Source organism: Prionailurus bengalensis, chromosome A1, assembly GCF_016509475.1.
Source record: "Prionailurus bengalensis isolate Pbe53 chromosome A1, Fcat_Pben_1.1_paternal_pri, whole genome shotgun sequence".
Lineage (NCBI taxonomy): Eukaryota > Metazoa > Chordata > Mammalia > Carnivora > Felidae > Prionailurus > Prionailurus bengalensis.
The window spans coordinates 82843679-82864308 of NC_057343.1; the positions used below are offsets into that span (position 1 = coordinate 82843679).

Genomic DNA, 20630 nt, shown 5'->3' on the forward strand with positions numbered 1-20630 from the left:
CAGCTCTGGGGCCCCAAGTGTGTTTTCCAGGGGGGGTCTTCCTGGGCTCAGTGGGCTAGGGGTCATCGCCTCCACTCCATCTCCTGGTGCCGATTCCAGCAGCCCCACCGCAGAGCAGGGACCTCCCGGAATAGAGAAAACAGGGATTCCCTTTACATACAGAGAAAGAGGGAGGCTCAGAGGTGAATGGGTTTGTCTGGGGAAAAAGCAGCAGGTGCTGGCCGGCCTTGATGCTGGAGGAGTGGCCAGGGCCCCCTGCCTCTGCCTGGGTTGCACCCACGGCACAGAGAGCAAGGTGGCAGCTCCCAGAGCCAGGGGCAGTTGAGGGGTGGCGGAGAGGGTACCTGGGGCAGAGGCTGGCACTCGGGACCCTGTGCTGCTGATGCCGGCTGCCAGGCACTAATGGGCAAAGACTGGAGCTGGCAGCACAGTTAGAAACGGTTCTGTAGATGTTTTATTTTTCCATGTTTTCAGGCAAGAAAGAAGCATTTGGTAATAAAAATAACAGAATTATTTTCCTGGGTCTGCTCCGGTGAGCACCAGCCTCCTGCCTCCGGCCTCCCGCTAGGAGGCTTTGGGGGTTGGGGCTGCGGCTTCGGGTCACTAATACTAGTCCCCTCAACTATTTACACGTATGTTACAAGGCAAAGAACAGTCTCGGATAAAGCGGCCTGCAGGGGTGGGGGGTCCGGAGAGGCTCACGGGGGCAGATGGGTGGGGTCACCGCGGCCTTCTCTTCCTGCTGCTCTAGGGGCTGGCCTGCTCGACGGGGGGGCAGGAGTGTGATGTGATGTCACTGTGCTTGTAGGCAGCCTCATCCAGGTCCAGCGTCTGCTGGTTGACCTCCAGGGTCATGCAGCCGCGGTAGAAGGCCGTGACTGGCGCTGAGGTCACAGGCACGTCTGGGCCAGTGGGGAAAGAACAAACAGCATCTTAGCAGGCGAGCCACCCGTCCATCTGGAGCCTGGGCGGCCCACCCACCACGTCCCCCGCCTCGCTGCTGCTCCCAGGCACCCCTGGGCCCCTCTCCGTCCTGGCCTTTTGTCCTCAAGGGCACGGATTCCTTTCTGTCCAGAACAGCACCAGCTCGGCCAATGCCCACAGGCACCACTGAACACCCGGCCAGGTCCCCAGGAAGTGCACACGAACAGTCACATCAGTAAATCAGTGTTATCTCCTTCTTGGCCCAAATGAGTCACTCAGGCTGCAGGGTTCCCAGTCCATCATCTTCAAGAGCTTGTTTGTTAAAACTAAATGGAGTGTGTGTTTGGCAGCCAAGGCAGGAATCGTGCGTTCTGCACAAAGGAGAACCTGCACTGGGCTGTGCGGGGGTGCACGTCAGCCTTTCCACTACCTTTCTACCACTTTGCCCCGATCACTTGGCTCACGGCCACGGGCAGTCACGTTCTGCCTGGTCAGGAACGGGTCCCCAGTCTGCAGGAGGTGGCCGTATGCCAGCACTTCCTGGGGCACAGAGGACTCTGTCCCCAGAAGCTGCATGTTAGGACAAGGAGGCGGGTTGGTGAGGGCCTTGGCCAGAGCCTCTGTCTGATGCATGCTCAGGTGGACGCTCTTAGAGGACACAGGTGCAGCATGTTCAGGCTGACATGGTCTCGGACTAACTAAGTCCCCACTAAGCATGGTCTCGGACTCAACCCCTGAACTTCCCAGCTGGTGCTGATAAACACAGAGCCATCACAACGCCCGTCAAGAGGTGCACCTGCATTTTTCTCTTCCTCTAAAACACAAGTTCTTTCTGGACAGAAATGCCCTGGCCCAGTCTAGAGCCAGCACGTTGAGGACGGTCAGACAGCTGGTGTTCCTCCCCCTCCCCACCGAGCGCCCCTCCTTCCCCAAGTGCCCCTCCCCCAAGCACCCCTCCCTCCCAGAGCACCCCTCCCCCCCCCCAGTGCCCCTTCCCAGGTGTGCAGCCCCAGGAGCCCTACCTGGAAGTCCGCCAACAAAGGTGAGCACAGAGCCCTGTAGGTGCCTCTCGAGCACGGCCAGGCTCTCCTGCAGCCCCGCAGCGCTCACTTCACTCTGGCCCCTGGTGCCGTCCACCTCCAGGGTGGCCTCACCCTTCTGCACAGAGACGGCCACTCGGTGCTCCTGGCCGTCACAGACCTTGATCTCCATCAGGGCCAGGGTGACTCCCTCCACAGCCAGGACGACCAGCTGTGGGGAGACATGCACCTGAGCAGGCCGGCCTCCTGCCCCGTCTCCCATCACTCGAGCCCTGGGGCGGGGGAGGGGGGAGGCAGTGTCCCTGCAGCCTGCACTCTGCGGCCCACTGGTGCGGGACTCAGTTTCCAAGTGTGTAAGATGGGGGCGGGGGGGGTGCGCCACACCCTCCAGTCATCCAAGTAGGGGTGCTGCCAGTGCGGCCATGATCCGGAAGTGGGACGTGGCCACTTCCTCGACGTGAAACTGCCCCATAGGCCACAACACAGTGGTGGGAGGTGCGGGGCAGTAAGTGCAAGCATCCCAGAAGGCAGCTGGCCCTATGCATATGGGGATGCTCTCACCAGACAGAACAGCCTACAACAGCCGGGAACAGAAACACACTCCCACAGCAGGGAACAGAAACACACACTCCGGTAACAGGGAACAGAAACACACTTGGAACGGACATGCTCCAAAAGCAAGGAACAGAAACACGCTCTGAAAGCAGGGAACAGAAACACACCTGGAACAGACATGCTCCGAAAGCAGGGAACAGAAACACACACTCTGGTAACGTGGAACAGAAACACACTCTGACAGCAGGGAACAGAAACACACTTGGAACAGCCACGTTCCAAAATCAGGGAACAGAAACATGCTCCGAAAGCAGGGAACAGAAACACGCTCTGTAATCAGGGAACAGAAACACGCTCTGACAGCAGGGAACAGAAACACATTCGGAACAGACACACTCCGAAAGCGGGGAAGAGAAACATGCTCTGACAGCAGGGAACAGAAACACACTTGGAACAGACACGTTCCGAAAGCAGGGAACAGAAACATGCTGTGACAGCAGAGTTTGGCCTGGTGTCTCTCATTCTGCACCCCGGACAGTGAGCACTATTGTGTGGGAGCGCCAAGCTGTTTGCAGGCAGGCTGGGGAAGGAGGTCTGGTGTGTGGACTGGTGTTCAGTGGTGGTGAGTCTGGATGTGGCCCTGCTACTGCCCGGTCCTGGGAGCCTAGGGCTGGACCATCTGGGGAGGCAGGCTGGCTCGGTGCGCATGCACCCTCCTGGTCAGCCGGGTCCTCATGCTTTGGATAGAGGCAAGAGCATAAAAGCTCCTTCCACAGACTCCTCGCTGTTCCCTAGGAAACAGTGGGTCCCACATGGCAAGAGTCAGCGTGGCTGGGTGTGAAGGGTTGGCTGAACCCGGGGCTTGGCCTGCATCCCCCAGAGTTTTGGGCTGGGCCTGCACATCTGAGCTGGCAAGGGAAACTGGAAGCCTGAGTTTGTTAGTGAAATGGTCACAAGTGTGAGTGACTGATGCACATCGTCCTAAACGGCCAAGTCGGCCGAGTGTCTGGTGGGAAGTGGCCCCGCCACACAAGTGCTCCCAGGCCGCGGCCCACACGGCTCTGACCACAGGTTGTGTCGGGTGACCTCGGGTCAACAGCGTCCCCGGCCGTGTGGCCGTTGGACTCGCGAGGGCCGCGTGACGCCGGGGCAGGGCTTCCCGAGGCAGGAGCAGGGGACCCGCCCAGGAGGGGAGGCCTGGGCAGCAGCGAGTGGTACCTGCTTCTTGAGCTTCTTGGTGGAGTGGTAGTCAACCAGGGCCACGGAGAGGGCAACCACGCGGTCGCCGCCCACCAGCGCGAGCAGCACCCCTGTGTCAGTGGCGGGGCGGATCCAAGCCACGACCTCTATTTCCCAGGCTGCCTCGGTGCCGACGGCCGCGGACGTCCGAGCTGCAGTGAGGGCGGCACATCAGAAGGCGATCCGGGTGGGGCAGGATGCGGTGAGTGAGGGTGGCCGCGGAGGGTAGACGGGGTGACCGCGAGAGGGCCGTCCCCGTGGGGGGTTCCTGACCCGGGCTCTGGGCCCCTGAGGAGCGGCTCCTGCCCCTCCCTGCCCGCTTTCCCCCCCAGGACGGGCCAGAGCATCGCCCGCAACCCCACCACGCCCCGCCTGTGTCCCTCAGGCGGTTTGACAAGGTCGGAGGTGCTTGGAAGACGCTGCACCGAGCTCCATCCCCACAGACCACACGGTTTCGCGTGAGGCGAAGCGTTGCTGCCATTCTACCGCCTCAGCCGAGTGGCTCCTCACTTAGGCGCCTTATGTATACACGGCCTACGTGACGTCGTACGTGTGCTAAGTGTGTGGTGCAGAAACGATGCACGGGGGCCTGAGCCAAGGCATGTCGAATGTCCCCACGTGTCCTGCGTGGACAGTTCCAGAAGACATATTTTGGTAGAAAGGGCTGGACTGTGGTTGTGTGAGGACAAATATGACACCACATTTCCTCCCTACACTTGAATCATCTGACGACCAGAAGCCCCTTTGCTCCGTGGTTGTAAGCGCCTTTGTCTCAGAAGATCTTCCAAGTCCTGACGAAGGAGCCCGTTCGGGCCTCTGGTGCCGCAGCAGGGGCCGTATCCATTGGAGCTCGGGTGCCCTGGCCACAGGCCGGCTGGCACCACAGTGAACCATGACCTGGGCTCCTGGCTGCTTCCACTGGACTACAAGCACTGCAAATCATCTGTGCATCCCCCGACCCTAAGTGGGGCTTGTTACAGTCTGTTCCTGATAATCATTCACTGAATCCAATGGGCGCAGAACTGGAAAAAGCAGCCAAAAAACAAAAACAAAAACCAGTGATCTTCTCCGTGGCCAAGTTTCACCTTTATTCTTGATGGAAGAGAGGAGTGTTTCCTGGCCCTGAATTTTCCCCGAGACGGGACCGGTGCACTGTGGGGGCGGAATCTTCCAAGGCACCGGAGCCACGGCTGTGCTGAGAAGCCTTGGGGAAGAGGGTCTCCCCCTGAACTGCTGCTTGGTGCAGAGGCTGTGACTCTCAGGGAGGCTTCTCTGTTCTAAGATGCGACTGTCTGAGGTTATGAGAGACGCATCGAGTTCTAAGTGCCATCTAGCCTTTGCTGTCATAGAACTGACTGCCCCAAACCAGTCCGTGTGGACAGTGCACAGACCGTGGTATGCACAGGTCTGTGTTACAACAGAAAATGTCTGTGATATTCAGAAGAAAAGTAATGAAATGTTTTGTGATACCAGATTTTACCCTGAATATTATGATGATGTTCTACATCTTCCTGTTTAACAATGAGACCAAAGGAATAATGTGTATGTTGTTACCGGCTGGTTCTTTCCTCAGAAACACCTAGTACTTTCGACAATGAAAGCAAAGATACAGGTGGGGGGTGACCCAAGGTCCTGAGAGGACAGCCTGCCTCACTGAGGGTAGAGGAGTGGGCCCCCGTAGCCTCCCAGTGGGAGGGGTCATGTGGTCTGTGGTGGGGGTGGCAGACGGGAGCCTAACATAACCAGCTCGCCATCTGGGGAGAGAGGGTCTGCAGGTGGCCCGTGGAGACAGGGAGGACAGAGCCAGACCCCAGGAAGGAGCCAGGGTGCACTGGGGTGGGGGGGGCCCGCCTGGACCGCAGTGTCAGCTGGGAGCAGGGAGGCACCTGTGAGGCCACCAGACACACAGGCTGTGGACGTGGGGTGGGCGGGGGGGCACCTGGGCCCGTGAACCCGCCAACAGGGTCCACACAGCCGCGTGCATGTGCATTTTCCTGGGCCTGGTACCTGGCTCTCCTGATTCTCTGGGCACAGTGACAATAATTTAGGGCTCCAGGTCGCATGTGCTCAGGAAACAAGGTTAATTTTAAACCTAAGTAAGAGAGAGGAGGGAAAATCCCTTGGTCCCAGGGTCAAACAGAACCACTCAGCGGTCACCACTGACCCATACTGTTCATGCCGGCACCCTGAGCTCTTTTCCCACCAGCTGGCGATCGAGGACGCACAAGATTTAGAACTTCAGTCCCAGGTAAAGTCTGTTTCTGAGACTGTTCCTCTGTCAGCATGAGCGGGTTGTTCGTTGTGTTGTGGACCTTCAAGGTGGCTGTGCCGCTCTTCTCTCCTTTAACACTAGAGTTCTCCAGGGGCCCTGAGACGGCCCCTGTGACTCCAGGGTGCTGCCCCTCAGGGTCCCCGGGACGGCCCCTGTGACCTCGGGGTGCTGCCCCTCGGGGTCCCTGGATGGTCCCTGTGACTGGGGTGCTGCCCCTCATCCCTCCTCAGGATGCTCTGACTGCAGAGTCAGCCATGTTCCCCAGAGCCGGCGTGGACACACCTTCACTCATCTCGTCCAAGAACCGTCTGTAGGCATCCTCTCAGATCCTTCATGTCCTCCTGCCTGCCCCGGTACCAGCACGGCTGCAGTCTTCTCCCATCTGTCCCGTCCTCCTCACTGGCTGACATGAGACCCAGAGTGGGAGCAGCCACCTGCGAGGTGGCTTCCTGCCTCGTGTGTTTCTCACTGCCTGTTGTCTGGAGGCCCAGCCCCAGCCCGGGAGCCCACACTTACTATAATCGAGGCTGTAGAAGGCAAAGCCGGTCCCGGGGTAGAAGGACCCTCTCTCCGTCACGGAGAAACACTGCATCTTGGAGTTTGCTTTCACCGTTTCTTGGATGGTGGTGTCCTCGCCACTCAGCCAGTTCCAGCTCCTCATACAGCCATCTAGACGGGGGTTTATCTGGGAAGACAGAGAAATCCACGTGGCTTCCTGGGACCACAGAGACTCCCAGATACCATGACGAGGGGCCACGTGGTCAGAGCGTGGGATGCCCTCTGGGCTCAGGCATGTGGAAATCTGCCAAAAGATGAACAATTCCTACTTGTAAAGATGACTTATTTCCCTAAAGGGCTCCACACTGGACACGATGACTCCTTGCAGGAGGCCCAGCACTCGCGGCGGGTCCTCCTGCCGTGCGTCATGCACAGATACCCACCTTCTGTGGTCGCACGCTCACTCCCAGAGCAGAGCACTGGCCACCCCCGGGAGGACGTGGGACGAGGTGATGTGAACAGTGGTACCTGGTACCTATGGAACTGAGTCCAGGGGCTGGGAGTGCCAATTCCAGTGCACCAGGCATGTGCTACACGCTTTGGGGCAAATCGGGTCACCCCTGCCTGTATCTGCAAAGTGAGGAGGCGTAAGCAACTGTGGGACCCCCTGGAATGGAGACTGGCACCCCCTACCGGGATTCCGGCCACTGACGTCCACGCGCTGGGTGACGGGAGATATCTACCGACCAGGGTGTGGGCTGTGGTGCAGGAAGGGTGAGGTCGGGCAGAGCTTCGAGGTAGACTAGTACTGACCTCTTCCACTTGGGTGGAAGTCCCAGCAGGACTAACAACCCAAATGTTCTTGGAAATTGTCAAAAAAGTTGACTGTGTTTTTTAATTAGAAAAAAGGTTTTTTTTAATGTTCATTTTGAGAGAGAGAGACAGCGCACAAGCAGGGGAGGGGCAGAGAAAGGGAGACACAGAATCGGAAGCAGGCTCCAGGCTCCGAGCTGTCAGCACAGAGCCCAACGCGGGGCTCCAACCCACGAACCGTGAGATCTGAGCCAAAGGCGGATGCTTAACCAACTGAGGCACCCAAGGCTCCCCTTGAGCGTTCTTTTTGCTCAAAAATAATTTCGTTGTGTCTCATTTTTCATGCGAAATAGGCATTTTTATCATCACTTTAGATGAAAACTAAAGCTACTCTCACAGGGAGAGGCGGTGCACGCATGCTTGCTGACTTCTGGGAAGCCACCGCCTAAGCCTGGGAAGCACTAAACACAGCAGCTCGTGGGCTCGCCTGTCCTGATGGGTCCTGCACTCCGACTCCAGGCTGATGATGGTACTTACTGGCTGGACCAGGTCCTTCTCCTTGAAGGGAATGCCTCCCACGGTCAGGTTCAGATGATACAGTCCTCTGTCCAGCTGAAACAGGTCCCCGGCCACCGCAATCTTCATCACGGCATCCTTGTTCACCTTGATGACCAGATTCCGGTCCAGCTCCTCCACAGAGATCTGAAGGAAACCAGGGCCGGAGAGGCGGGGTGCACCTTCACCCGGGACCGCCGGCCCCGGGGCTCACCTGCACACCTCCCTGTCCCCATGTGCCAACACAACCTCCCTCCAGCCGGGGTGAGGCTCCAGTTCCCAAAAGGCCCCCAGCACTGGCTTCTCCCTTTGCTCCTCCTCCTCCAAGTGAAGCCCCTCGAGCCGCGTCCCTTGCCCCATCCTGGCGCCTCTATAAGCCCTGCCGGGAGCTGCCTCCTGGGAGCAGGAACCCCGCCTGACATCACTGTTTTGGTGCCTCACTTCTCCCACCCGCAGGGGCCCCATCAAAGGCAGGGGGCACGTTTCTAACTCCCAGCAGGTAACTAAGTGTCTGGCACGGACCGGATGCTGTGCGTGAATTCACACGGACTCCAGAAGTTTGCATCTTTCCTCCTTTCCAAGCAGGAGAATGTAGAAACCTCTCTCTACACTCTGTGTTCTCCTAACCCTCCAGAGGTCCATCAGTTTCCTTTTTGGTTAAAACGGGAAACTTGTCGGTACTTGGGTCAGAGTGTGGTCAGGAGGACACGGTGTCCGTGAGGGGGCTGCAGGGGCAAAAGCAGGTCAGGAGGGGTGGCTGCAAGGGCTGCCAATGAGCCGACCCCGCTGACCCCACCCTGAGCGGCCAGTTCATGCACCGGGCGGGGGCAGCTGTGCCAGTCACCCGTCACAGGCCCTGCGTGCCCCAGCTTTCTCACCTGGGCGCCGCCCACCCCCCTGGACCCCACACGTCCCATGACCACAGGGGCCAGGCTGCCCGTTTGGAGCACGTGCCTCCCTGGGCCCTGAAGGAGGCCGCGTCCCTCTGGCTCCGCGGTCTTATCTGGGCTTTGCTGTCGGCACCCCTCCCGCAGCTCCGGAGACCCTTGTGCTGAGAGCTTGGGAAAGAAGGTGGCCTTACTTAACAGGGTGGACGCCTTAGCAGATGTCCCCAGTGTTTTTATTCAGAAAGTCCTATTTTAACATAGCTTTTAAAGGGCAAAAGGATGCTCTTCTCTCCCAGGTGCTTACTAAGAGCCCACTTCCAACCAGGGCCCTCTAAACTTCAGGAAGGGTCCTGTGTGTCAGGCTGCTGTGCAGAGGGGTGCAGGCAGGGCAGTGGTGGGACACCTGCCTCTGGGGCTCTGGGTGCTCAGGGCACTCTCCAGAGGGAGGCACCCATATGTGAGTGCGCCTGGGTCTGGGTGGGAAGGGCGCAGGTCCCGGGATGCTGCGGACACTTGGGCAGGAGCCGTGCCTAGATTTCGGGCCTGGACCCCCAGCTTCAGCGCCACGGACATCCTGAGCTGGACAGTTTTCTGAGGTGGGGTGTCCTGTGCACTGCAGGGTGACCGGCAGCCCCTGGCCCCACCAGGAGCTGCTGTAATGGACAGAATGGTCTTGGGGATACAGCCAGGTGTCCCAGGAGGAATGGCCTATAGAGTGTGAACTTCCCAGGGGCCGGGGCCCATGCCACTATGTGTAGTGTTCACCAACTGTCGGGTGCCTAAGCGCACGAGCAAACCCCAGGCCCTCCCCAGGAGTCCCTATGCCGGCCAGGCCGTTTCCCAGGAGTCCCATACGCCGGCTGGGCTGGGGGCACGAGCAAACCCCAGGCCCTCCCCAGGAGTCCCTACGCCGCCCGGGCCAGGGGCGGGGGTGGCCACGCTCACCGTCTGCCATGTGCCATGGTTGATGACAGGCCCGCTGCTGGTGACTCGGCCGACACCACCGTAGCGGAGCTGCAGTTCCAGCCGGCCAGCCCGCAGGCCCAGCACGATCCAGGCGCTGTCTTGATGACCTCCAGCAAAGAACAGGACCCCTTCGGGGTCAAAGGTCCTGAAGTCGAATTCAGCGAGCAGCCTGAGGGCCAGCATGAGAATCATCAGGTGACACACAGGCCCCATAGGACCCAGACCGACACGGGCGGGCAGGCACCCCGGGACTCCTTCCCCAGCGCCAGAAGCAGGCCCCGCAGTGGTGGGTGTCCATGCTGACCCAAAGCCTGGACTTGGCAGCGGGCTGCCGTGGATGTGCCAGGACCGCGGGGGGCTGCGAGCTGCCTCCCACCTGGTGGGCTGCAGCCTTTTGAAGCGCAGTCTGATCACGGGGGTCCCGCTGAACATGCGGCCCAGGTACAAGGACTTCACGCTTTTGGCCACATTGAAAGGCACGCAGGGCAAAATGTCCTGTGGAACGGGGGCGAGGAGTGTCAGGTGGGGCCCACCTGGTTCCACCCCTCCTGGCCACACAGGGCTTGTCAGGGTCGCAGGTCGAGCCCCCCTCAGCCATTCTGCCACCCAGGTGCATAAGGAGGCGGCAGATGGGCCCCCCAAATGTTGGAGTGGAATGAGCGGGTGTGGGCGCACCCCCAGTCTGGGGGCTCTGGCTGCACGCGCACTGGGCAGGGCCTGCTTTGGGTGCAGGCTGCCTGCTGGGCCGCGGGTAGGGAGCCGCCCTGGGGGTGTCACGCACAGGACAGACACGCCCCCCCCCCATCCCGCATCGCCACTGCCCTGGGTCACCAGCCCTCCTCCCTGAGAACGGTCTTCCCGAAGGGGGCGGCCGCCCTGAAGACACTACCTCGCAGGTGTTCATGTCCGGGGACAGCTTGAGGCCCCCACGCCCGTCACAGTGGCAGGTGTAGCCCCCTGGGGAGTTGACACAGGCCTGCTCACAGCGCCCCTCAGCACACTCGTCCACATCTGTGGCCACAAGGGAGATGGGCAAGCCTCACCTGTCTGGTCACACGTGCAGTGTGCTCTCTACGGGCTCCACAGCACGTGACTCAGGAGGCACCCACCCCCCACTGCGCCCACAGTGCTTCCCGGCAGGTCCAAGGAGCTGCTGGAATAAGCCAGCTGGTCAGCCACAAAGCACGTCCTCGTCTGAAGGGTCCACTGCCATTGGCAGGCACCCCCGGGGCACGGAAGGTGTGAGCGGCTGCACATCCCCAGCTGTCCCCAGACACAGTAGCTGGAACTGAGGGCCACACACAAGCCCATCTGCTACGGCGGCACAGCGCGTACGGTCTGGGGCAGGTCAGAGAAGGTGCCGAGCTGCACTCAGAGGAAGCACGAATGCATGTGTGTATTGTACGTGCACATGTGTGCACGCATGGCATGCACACTCATGTGTACACGAGCACACGTGCTCACAGGTGGGTGCGGTGTGTTGTGTGTGCACGCCTGCATGTGTGTGTGCGCCTGGTGCCGGTGGGCGGCTGGGAAGAGGTACCTTGACAGGTCTTCTCCTGGGGACTGAATGCGTAGCCCTCATCACAGAGGCAGGCGTAGGAGCCCGGCAGGTTGCTGCAGTGCGCCTCCCCACAGGCCCTGCCGTCTGCGCACTCGTCCACGTCTGCAAGAAAACCAGCATGCTGGACCGGGGAGTTTCTGACCGCCATGGGGAGATGCTGTGGCGGGAGCACCACGCATCGGGGGCGCAGCCCCCGGGGCAGACTAGGCCCACGCACCCTCCGCCCAGCCACCGACTCTGCAGCCCCAGGCCCAGGCATTGGGGCCATGGGGGGCAGTTCCAATCGGTGTCCTGGACACTGGACAGGGCTCTGAGCACTGGAGCACAGGAGCAAAACCCCAGGGGCCTTCCGAACGGAGGGTACCCTGCATCCCTGGAGCAACTCCCCCCCAATACCCCCGGGATGCCACCTGCATCTCCCAACTCGGCCTCCACTCAAACCCTGGGTCTCTCCACCGGAATTCAAACACCACAGTATTGACAAGTTATCAAGGCTCTTCCTGAGGTTCCGTCCATCTTGCCCCTCCAGCAAACGACCAGCACGAAACTTCTGCAGTTAACAACCCATTTCCTCCAGAGTCAGAAGGAACGGGTGGCTCGTGTCATTGCTACTTCAAACACCATGGGTCCTTACACAGCAACACGACACGTGTGTCTCCGAGCCCCACGCCATTCACGACTCCTCACAAGGGCAGCTAAACGCAGGCTTGCAGGTGCAGAATGAGGAAGACGTCGCTCACTGACCCCAAGAATGAGCCAGCAACCGCCCACGTCCCCCGAGAGACGGCGTGTGAAACCGCCAGGTTGCACCTGATCCGTTTCCAGCTGTGTGGACGCTTCTGAGCCTGGACTTCATTTCAGGAGCCAGGCAGGGCCAACCCCACGTCCAGAACCTTAGGAACCTGGCTCCCCCTAGTACGTGGGGCGTGCCGGCCACACCAGGGAGGACACCGCGCTCCCTGCTCTGCACTCACACTTTGCTGCAGGGCCCCGGGCCGCTCCGCACACAGGATGCCTCGTTGGCACAGGCTCTCTCTGAACACGGCCCATGAGGCCCTACCATGGTACCAAGGAAACCACAGGGACCCCCCACAGCCTCCGCAGCCTCTGTTGCTCTACAGAAGCTCATGACCTGGGCTTCAAGGTGTGCAGAGTCCCTGCGGGCCCTGTGACAGCGGAGGGGCCGGGGCGGGAGGACCCGAGAGCCCGTGGCAGCATCGGGAAAGGGCTCCCCTGTCTTGGCCCTGTGCCCGCACACCAGCACTCCCCAGGCCGGGAAGCCTCCCCATGGGAAACAGCGGACAAAGCTCCAGACCCCACGCGTCCACGTGGCCCCTTGCCACCTTGCTTTCTTCTCCCACAGTGCCCATTGGCCACAGCCACAGAGCCTCTGGCAGTACTGTGGACCGGGCTGGGGGCCCAGACAGCTGAGCTCCAGCCTCTGGGCCCCTCCTCCCTACACCTCACATCCTGCCAACACTCTGCCCATTGGAGATGCCACTGTCGGGCAGTTGGTCACAGAGCACGGTGACTGGGAGCCAAAGCAGGTGAACAGTGTGCAGCATTGGCACGGGGGGCAGAGAGCCTAGGCCCAACCATACTGTGTGCACTGTGGCCAAGAGGTCCTTGGGCCCAAAACGGGCTCTTATCGCCCTCCCCCTGCGGGGGCCCCCGGCCCACCTCCCAGCCATGCAGGCTGGGGACCCCTCCTTGCAGCCAAGGACAGATGATGGAGAGGCCTGGGTCCCATTCCCTATGCTGCTGGGGGGCCCTTGAAGTGGGGTGCAGCGACCCCACTCCCTCCTTCCCAGTATCTCGGGTTCTGACTGAGTAGAACAAGATGGAAAGTCCAGGCTCCACAGTGATAAGGCTCCCCATTCCCCACAGCCTCCCTTGCCTGCATCTGGGGGTCCCAAGGTCCCCAAAGAAATAGTTGATGGCCAAGAGAAAGGGAGGTATGTGAGGACCGGACTCGGCAGGCACACCCTGAAACCTGGCAGCAGAGGTGGGGCGCCTGCCATCATGCTAATCATTACTCAGTCATGCTGAGGACAGCACCTTGCAGCCCGCTGACCCAGCAGGTGCAAAGTCCCGTCCCACTACCCTACACGCTGTTCTGGGGGCAAAGGCAAGGATGCAGGGAATCTCTGGGACCCCTAGAATCCTCACACATCATAGACTTGGCGAGCAGGTGGGAGGGAGATTCTGGTCACTCAGGGACTTCTGAGGAGGCTAATGCAGGACGTCCCTCATAGCACACAGCACATTTCCTGGGGGCGTCCAAATAGACCATCTGCCCGCGGCCCTGAGAACCCTGCCCCTCGGCCCCAGCAGGTAGAGGTGCGCGGGCCATGGAGGGGCCCTTGCTCCGGAGGCTGCTTCCCCCTCAGTACCTCCATCTTGTTCCGGGGCAAGCCAGCAGCACTCAAGAAACGCCCCAGATTCCCAGGGACATGCCAGTGACAGACGTCAGCAGGTCCGAGGTGGAGGGTGGGGTGGGGGTGGGCGGAGAGCTGCCCCTGTGAAGTGGGGTGCCCCTGTTGTGCAGTAGGCTGGCCACAGCTTGCAGGATGCTGGGCCGCAGGGGGCCCGAGACAGAAGGGAAGAGAGTTGCCTTCGGCTTGAGCCTTTGCCAGAGGGAAGCAAGCCGGGTGGGTGTGGATGGGGGCCGCCCCTGGGTCAGAGGGAGTGGCTGAGAGCCTGGTGACTCATCCCGGGTTGGATGCTGGGGCAGCTCCCGTGGCCGCTGACATGCCCGGGCATGTGCTCTGTGGAGGCCCCTCCCCCTCCTCCCGCCTTTGCAGGGACCCACAGCCTCTCGCGAGGTGACCAGCAGCCTCAGCAATCTGGCCATCGTGCCGATTCTGGCAATTTGGCAGCTGCACAGACCGACGGGGAGGGCACGGGGAGGGCTCGGGGAGGCTCGGCCCGGGCGTTACCTTGGCAGGTCCTGCTGTCCACCGTGAGCGCATAGCCACTGTAGCAGGCGCAATGGAAGCTGCCGGGCTTGTTGAGGCATATTTGGTTGCAGCCCCCATTCTGCTGGCTGCACTCGTTGACATCTGGGCACAGAGCAAAGAGAGGCTGGGGAGCATGCAGAGGTGACACACAAGCACCTGCACGCCTGTCCCCACAGGAGACCCCGCTGTGCCGAGGGTGGTGCCCGTCTACTGCGAGTGCGCACTGGAGGAGGGCAGGGCCCCGGGGTGGCTTGGAGCAGCAGTGAAGGGGCCCCCGAGGTCACCAGGTCTTGGGGCGTTTTTCCTGTGGCTTCTTTGCTGACCCCCCAAAACTGCAGACAGGGAGGTTGGACAAGGCCCCACCCAGGGTCCCCAGGGGTAGCCCTACGGTGGCTTTTCTTCCAGTCCTGCCTGAGCCAGGCCACTGCCAGCACCTGATAGCTTCTCGAAGGTTGGACAGCGCCCTGTCCTTGGAGGCGAAAGCAGTGCCTCTCCATGTTCTTGGGGGACGTGAGGGGCCAAGGGGCCCCTCCTCTCCTTTCTCCTCTGAGCCGGAGGGAGGTAGGCCGGCCATGAGGGGCCAGGTACCCGGACAGTCTGGGGCTCCTGCCTCCTCTGGAACAGGCCCTGCACATCCCTGGATGGGCTGGGGGCACAGGGAGGGGCCTCACCTCTGTCACAGAGCCGCCCGCCCCAGCCAGCTCTGCACTGGCAATAGAAGTTGCCCATGAGGTCTTGGCAGACTTGGGTCCCCTCCTTGTTGCAGGGGTTTGGGGAGCACTGGTCAGGCAAGTCTATGTTGAGAAAAAGGAGAAAACATTCAGCTGGGAGGGAACGGCCGGGGGGCAGGCCCACCGAGGCGGGCCCAGACTAGAGGCATGGACCCCAGTTCTGGGCAGGGGAACAGTCATGGAACAGGTGGGCCAGGCCCTCGTCTGTTCCAGGGAGATCTGGGTCAGCTCGTAGGGAGTGTCCACCTGCCCGCTGGGCCAAGGGCAGCAGAGGAGGACAGGGTGGGCCTGGCTGGGCCCCTTGTGCTCTGGCCTCCCAGGGAGCAGGCCCACAGACCCCTGGCTGACCTTAAGGGTCACATGAGGAACCCCCATCCCGGCCGACATCTCCACCGTCCCCGGCCAGGCGCCCCATCCACTCAAACCCCAGCATGCTCCCCGCAGGGCTTGGCGGCCACAGGAGCACCCCCACACCACCTGGCCAGATGTGGGACTGCCCAGGCCCAGGCTGCCTTGGCTCTCCCAGAGAGGGGTGCCGGCCGGCCCCTGCTCAGGGGGCGGTCTGCCGGCCAAGACTGTCAATCACCACCTGTTTTACAGGCTAGTTGAGACAGTCGCAGGGAGTGCCTTCCAATGACTTGGCATGTGAGCAACTTCTCACAGGCCGCTGAAGCCCAGCTCCAAGGTGCCGTAGCTACAGGGTCTGCCCACGAGCAGCCTGGCTTGCCTGGGTGCCCGTGCTGTGTGGGAGGGGCTAACCAGGGGTCTCCAGGGGATCTCAGCACTGAGGCCCAGGCTGACCTCTGCCGCTCTCACTGTGCCCATGCTCGGCAGGCCAAGGAGATTTCCGGCCCTGCAGCCCTTGTGTGGGTCAGCTCTCGCCTTGGTTCCTTAACATACCTTGGCCAGCCTTCCCCTCCCCTCTTCCAGCATGGACACCTGCCTCTTCTGGCCTGGGGACAGCACTGGGCCTGTGGCTGAGGTCCAAACCCAGGGCCAGGGCTGGTAGACGGGGCGGGAGATGCCCAGAGTGCCCACAGCAAACTCGTTGTCCCTCAGGCAGGTATCCTTCAGCGGTGTGGACAAAACCTTGCTGCTCTGGACCGCTTCCCTGTGGCCCTGGGGACTGTGGGCTCCAGGCTGGCCAGCTGACAGCCATCCCCAGGCCCGCAGGGGAGAGCAGGTCACTGTGTCACCCTTCCCAGGGCCATGCATCCCACAACTCTCTGATCAGGTCAATCACTGCTCTTGTATTTACATGTATATACATATTTTTAACATTTATTTGTGTTGGAAAGACAGCACGAGCAGGGGAGGGGCAGAGAGAGGGAGACACAGAATCTGAAGCAGGCTCCAGGCTCCAAGCTGTCAGCACAAAGCCCGATGTCGAGCTTGAACCCGCGAACCGTGAGATCATGACCTGAGATGACATCGGACGCTTAACCGACTGAGCCACCCAGGTGCCCCACTTCTCATTATTTATGGAGAGTAGCCCACACAACGTGGCGGCTGGGCAGGTGGAGAGGCTCATCAGACTCCCGAGTTTTCCAGCCTCTTCTCTGCACGAGCCAACAGGGCCCCCAAGAGCCGAGAACTCAGGTGTCTGTCCTGCTGGGAGACTGACCAGGTGGGCACAGGCCACTGTTTATCACTTCTTCCTTAAAATGACTGACATTTCAGGGGCGCCTGGGTGGCTCAGTGGGTTAAGCGGCCGACTTCGGCTCAGGTCATGATCTCGCGGTCCGTGAGTTTGAGCCCCGCGTCGGGCTCTGTGCTGACAGCTCAGAGCCTGGAGCCTGTTTCAGATTCTGTGTCTCCCTCTCTCTGACCCTCCCCCGTTCAGGCTTTGTCTCTCTCTGTCTCAAAAATAAATAAACGTTAAAAAAAAATTAAAAAAAAAAAAAGACTGACATTTCCAGCCCAACGCCAGGTTTGGGGACAGCATTTCTGCCCCAGGCCTTGCTTGTGGTCACTAGCAATGAATTCCTAGTAGAGCCCTTCCCTGCCTCACCAGCCTGGGGCTCACAAGCCCATTTGAGCCTCCTGTCAGCCCTCACTGGCAGGACTCCAGACTCCGCCAAGGTGCGTCCCTTTGTCCCATGCAGGTCTGTGACCTTGTCACCAGAGCCCCACTTCTTGGGGAATCCACATAATTGTGTGCAAATAACTGGGGCCTGAGTCTGGCATTGGGCTCCTCCTGTGGCCCTGCCACACTCACTGGCAAGTGTTGACCGGACACAGCACCCCCAAATGCTTTGTGACACTTGCACAGTTGTTTTTGGCAGGGAAGGTAAATGCCTTCTCCCCGTAAGCAAGCAAGAATCGGGTCCAGGAATGAGGAAACGGGGCCTGGGAACGGCGTGTCCCACAGCCACCAGGAGCTGGCAGGTCAGCCCTGCGGACCCCACGCTGCTCGTGGGGAGGGGCAGGAGGGCTGGGGAGGGCAAGGCCCAACACCAGCCCCAGAGATGGCAGATAGGGCAGGAGGGTTGTGTGCCATGTGCCAGGGCCTGGCCTGCCTGCTCACAGCACAAGCCCAGTGGGGCCCCCAAAGGCAGAAGGGTGTCTCCACTTGACGCATTTGGTTCAAGATTCAGTTATTTCAGAAGTGTGCATTTGACACGTGGAACTGCCTGAAATGGCTAAAGCTCCTTGAATAAAAACGCCTCAGGGACCCACAGTCCAGGGTGGAGACAGACTTCCCCAGGGGACACCGCAGCAGGGCTCCCACAGGACACCCACAACAGCGGCCCCAGGACCCAAGGAAGGGGGAGGGGTGGTATCTGAGCATCTGACACCGGGCAGGGGCCCAGCGAACTCCCGTGGGATCGAGGGCGTGCACCTGAGAGCACGGGTGAGGATAAGCCTCTGCAGGCACCCAGGGCACCCGCTTCCCTGTGGCCGGGCCTCCAGCGAGAAGGAGACTTGAGAACATGGGGTTCCCCTTGCCCCCACGCGGCCCTGCTGCTCTGAGCAGCCGTGTGATCCCTCGACAGGAGGCCTTTCTCTCCATCTCGGAATGAAGGTAAAGATGAGTTATAAGCTGGACGACACACTCAGTGTAGGGCCCACTGTGGCCAAAGGGAAGGGGCCCTTCGGACACGGCGGGCGGAAGGTGGAGATGTCAGCGGGAAGAAAGCCCCAGGCCTGGAGCGCAGCAGGGCTGGACACGGGCACCTGGGCAAACCGAGACATGGGCTCTTGGGGGACATTGCTTCGATTCTGACAATAATGGACAGTCAAGCACTCAGCTCTGCTGCCTCACGGCCACCAAATGAGACAGCTGTCGGGAAGGAACCATGAAAACAGCCTAAAGTTGCCCGAACTGTGCTGCGGGTGGAGAGGCCTGCAGGAGCCACTCCGGGGGCGCAGGGGGTGGGGGTGCAGGTGCGGGCAGGGCGTGTGTCCTTCCCGAGTGAATGGCCTTGGGTCCTTGTCCCCAGCTGCCTTCATACACACCCCAATAAGGACGCACTGTATTTGCAGGTTGCCCCAGACTTCGGAAAATTTAGAGGCACAGACGGTGTGCAGTCAGGCACCCACGGAGGACGACACATTTGACCATAGCGCACAGTCCAGAGAGACTGGGCATGGGGGGGCGTAGCGCCACCACTGCATGAGATCTGACCCTGGTGCTAGCTCAGGAAGCCCCCCTTCCTTCCTCACCCAGCTGCCACCAGAGCCCAGAGCCTCAAGCCCATTCAGAACGCATCTTTGCTATTCAAACAATTACGGTCCCTCTAAGGCCACAAAATCTCTCATGTGGTACAACATGGCCCAGGACTCAATGACTTTAAATAAATGCTGTTGGAACAAGGGTGCACCTCTCTGGAAACAATGATCTTCATGCTGTGTCAGGAAGCATGGATAACTAGGTAACTTTTTATGATTTCCAGAAAAGGGAGCCTGAACCCAGGAATTAAATACTTATGGGAGTGCCGGGGGGCTCGGCCTAAAACCCAGGAATTTAAACATCTACGGGGATGTACAGTGGCTCAGTGAGTTAAGCATCCAACTTCAGCTCAGGTCATGATCTTGCGGTTTGTGGGTTTGAGCCCCGTGTCGGGCTCTGTCCTGACAGCTCAGAGCCTGGAACCTGCTTCTGTGTCTCCCTCTCTCTCTGCCCCTCCCCCATTCATGCTCAGTCTCTCTCAAAAATAAAAATAAACATTAAAAAAATAAAGCAATCTCATCAATTTGGAGACATAATTTAAAAGAAAAAATTGGTTTAGCAAATTAACAACAATAAAAAAATTGCTAAAAACAAAAAGCCAACATGACATGAAACTAAAACTGCAATGACCATGCCCCTTGGAGAGGCCGAGGTCACGGGCTGACCCCAGGGAGGCTGAGGTCACGGGCTGACACCTGGGAGGCTGAGATCATGGGCTGACCCTAGGGAGGCCGAGGTCACAGGTTGATCCCAGGGAGGCCGAGGTCACAGTTGACTCCAGGGAGGCTGAGGTCACGGGTTGACCCCCAGGAGGCCAAGGTCATGGGCTGATCCCAGGAAATAGGCTGACCCCCAGGAGGCCGAGGTCACAAGCTGACCCCAGGGAGGCCGAGGTCATGGGTTGACCCCAGGGAGGCTGAGGTCACAGGCTGACCCCCGGGAGGCTGAGGTCACGGGCTGACCCCTAGGAGGCCGAGGTCATGAGCTGACCCCAGGGGGCCGAGGGAGGGAGCCTGCTCCAGGTTGCCAATGATGCATGGGCATGGATTTTGACCACCCTGAGTTAACAGGCACTTGTACCCAAAATGACAGAAGCCAGTCTGCTCTGCACCTGCTATTGTGCCGCTGTCCTGGGGTCAGAGGGGAGCAGGGGCCACGTGGCCTCACCACCCTTCCCTCGCCTTCCTGAGTTAAATCAGTCATTTCTTCTGCTCCTCTGGACCAGGGCTTGGGCCCGTTACCCAGGCCAGGTGAGTGGGGTGAGGCCCTTGGCCGGCACACGGACAGGTGGGTGGCTGGACGCAGCAGCACCACAAGCCAGGCCAGCCAGTCCATGAGCAGCTCTGGGTCCTCCCCTCCTGGGCTCCCCGGGGGCGGCAGGCCTGGCCTCAGGTGCAGGGGCTGCGCGCCCAGAGCCCAACTGCCCAGCACGTGCGGCGAACACACAGACACCTGGGCTTAGGGTCGACCAGCCAGCTCGCCGTGAGGAGCTCAGACCTGAGCCGGGCCCAGAGTCAGTCCCAGCTGAGGTGGCTACAGCGTTCCTCGCCAGCGAAAAGTCAGTGTTACTGAGTGATCACTTACATGATGTTAACAAGAATACAAAAGATGCATGATAAGCAGAGGGAAAATTGTGCGAATGGCTAACACATAAAGCTCAGCTTGACTCAGTGAGAAAAACATAAACACAAAGACTGGGAGTCACCCTTCATCATTTATACTGGGTGAAACCAAAAAGTTAAAAAATGCACCAGCTTGGCAGAGATAAGTGGGTGGGCCTCCTGCTCGCGCTCGCTCGCTCCTGGCGTAATTCAGGCCCGAAATGAGAAATGACACTGGGCTTGGTGCTGTAGGTCCCGCCCTGGGATTCTGTCCTGCAGACACCGTCAGATGCATGTGAGATTTTGTTTGTACTTGTCAAAAACCGGAGGTAGCCTAGAAGTCCCCAGTTCA

General features: G+C 60.1%; 1 protein-coding gene across 2 annotated transcripts in view; it reads right to left on the reverse strand.

The window, feature by feature from the left end:
- Positions 1-436: 436 nt before the first annotated feature.
- Positions 437-20630, reverse strand: part of GAS6 (growth arrest specific 6) — a 33518-nt gene continuing 13324 nt past the window's right edge. Inside the window, exons 5-15 of one of the 2 annotated variants that reach the window (XM_043583629.1) lie at positions 14945-15067; positions 14253-14375; positions 11293-11415; positions 10639-10760; positions 10126-10244; positions 9729-9918; positions 7879-8043; positions 6547-6715; positions 3738-3910; positions 1947-2175; positions 437-902 (exon numbers count right to left, since the gene is read on the reverse strand). In XM_043583629.1, coding sequence (XP_043439564.1) covers positions 748-902; positions 1947-2175; positions 3738-3910; positions 6547-6715; positions 7879-8043; positions 9729-9918; positions 10126-10244; positions 10639-10760; positions 11293-11415; positions 14253-14375; positions 14945-15067 — 1691 coding nt within the window. In that variant the 3' untranslated portion in view covers positions 437-747. Of the gene's footprint in view, positions 903-1946; positions 2176-3737; positions 3911-6546; positions 6716-7878; positions 8044-9728; positions 10245-10638; positions 10761-11292; positions 11416-14252; positions 14376-14944; positions 15068-20630 lie in introns of both variants that reach the window. The other variant, XM_043583620.1, reaches the window with a different exon arrangement.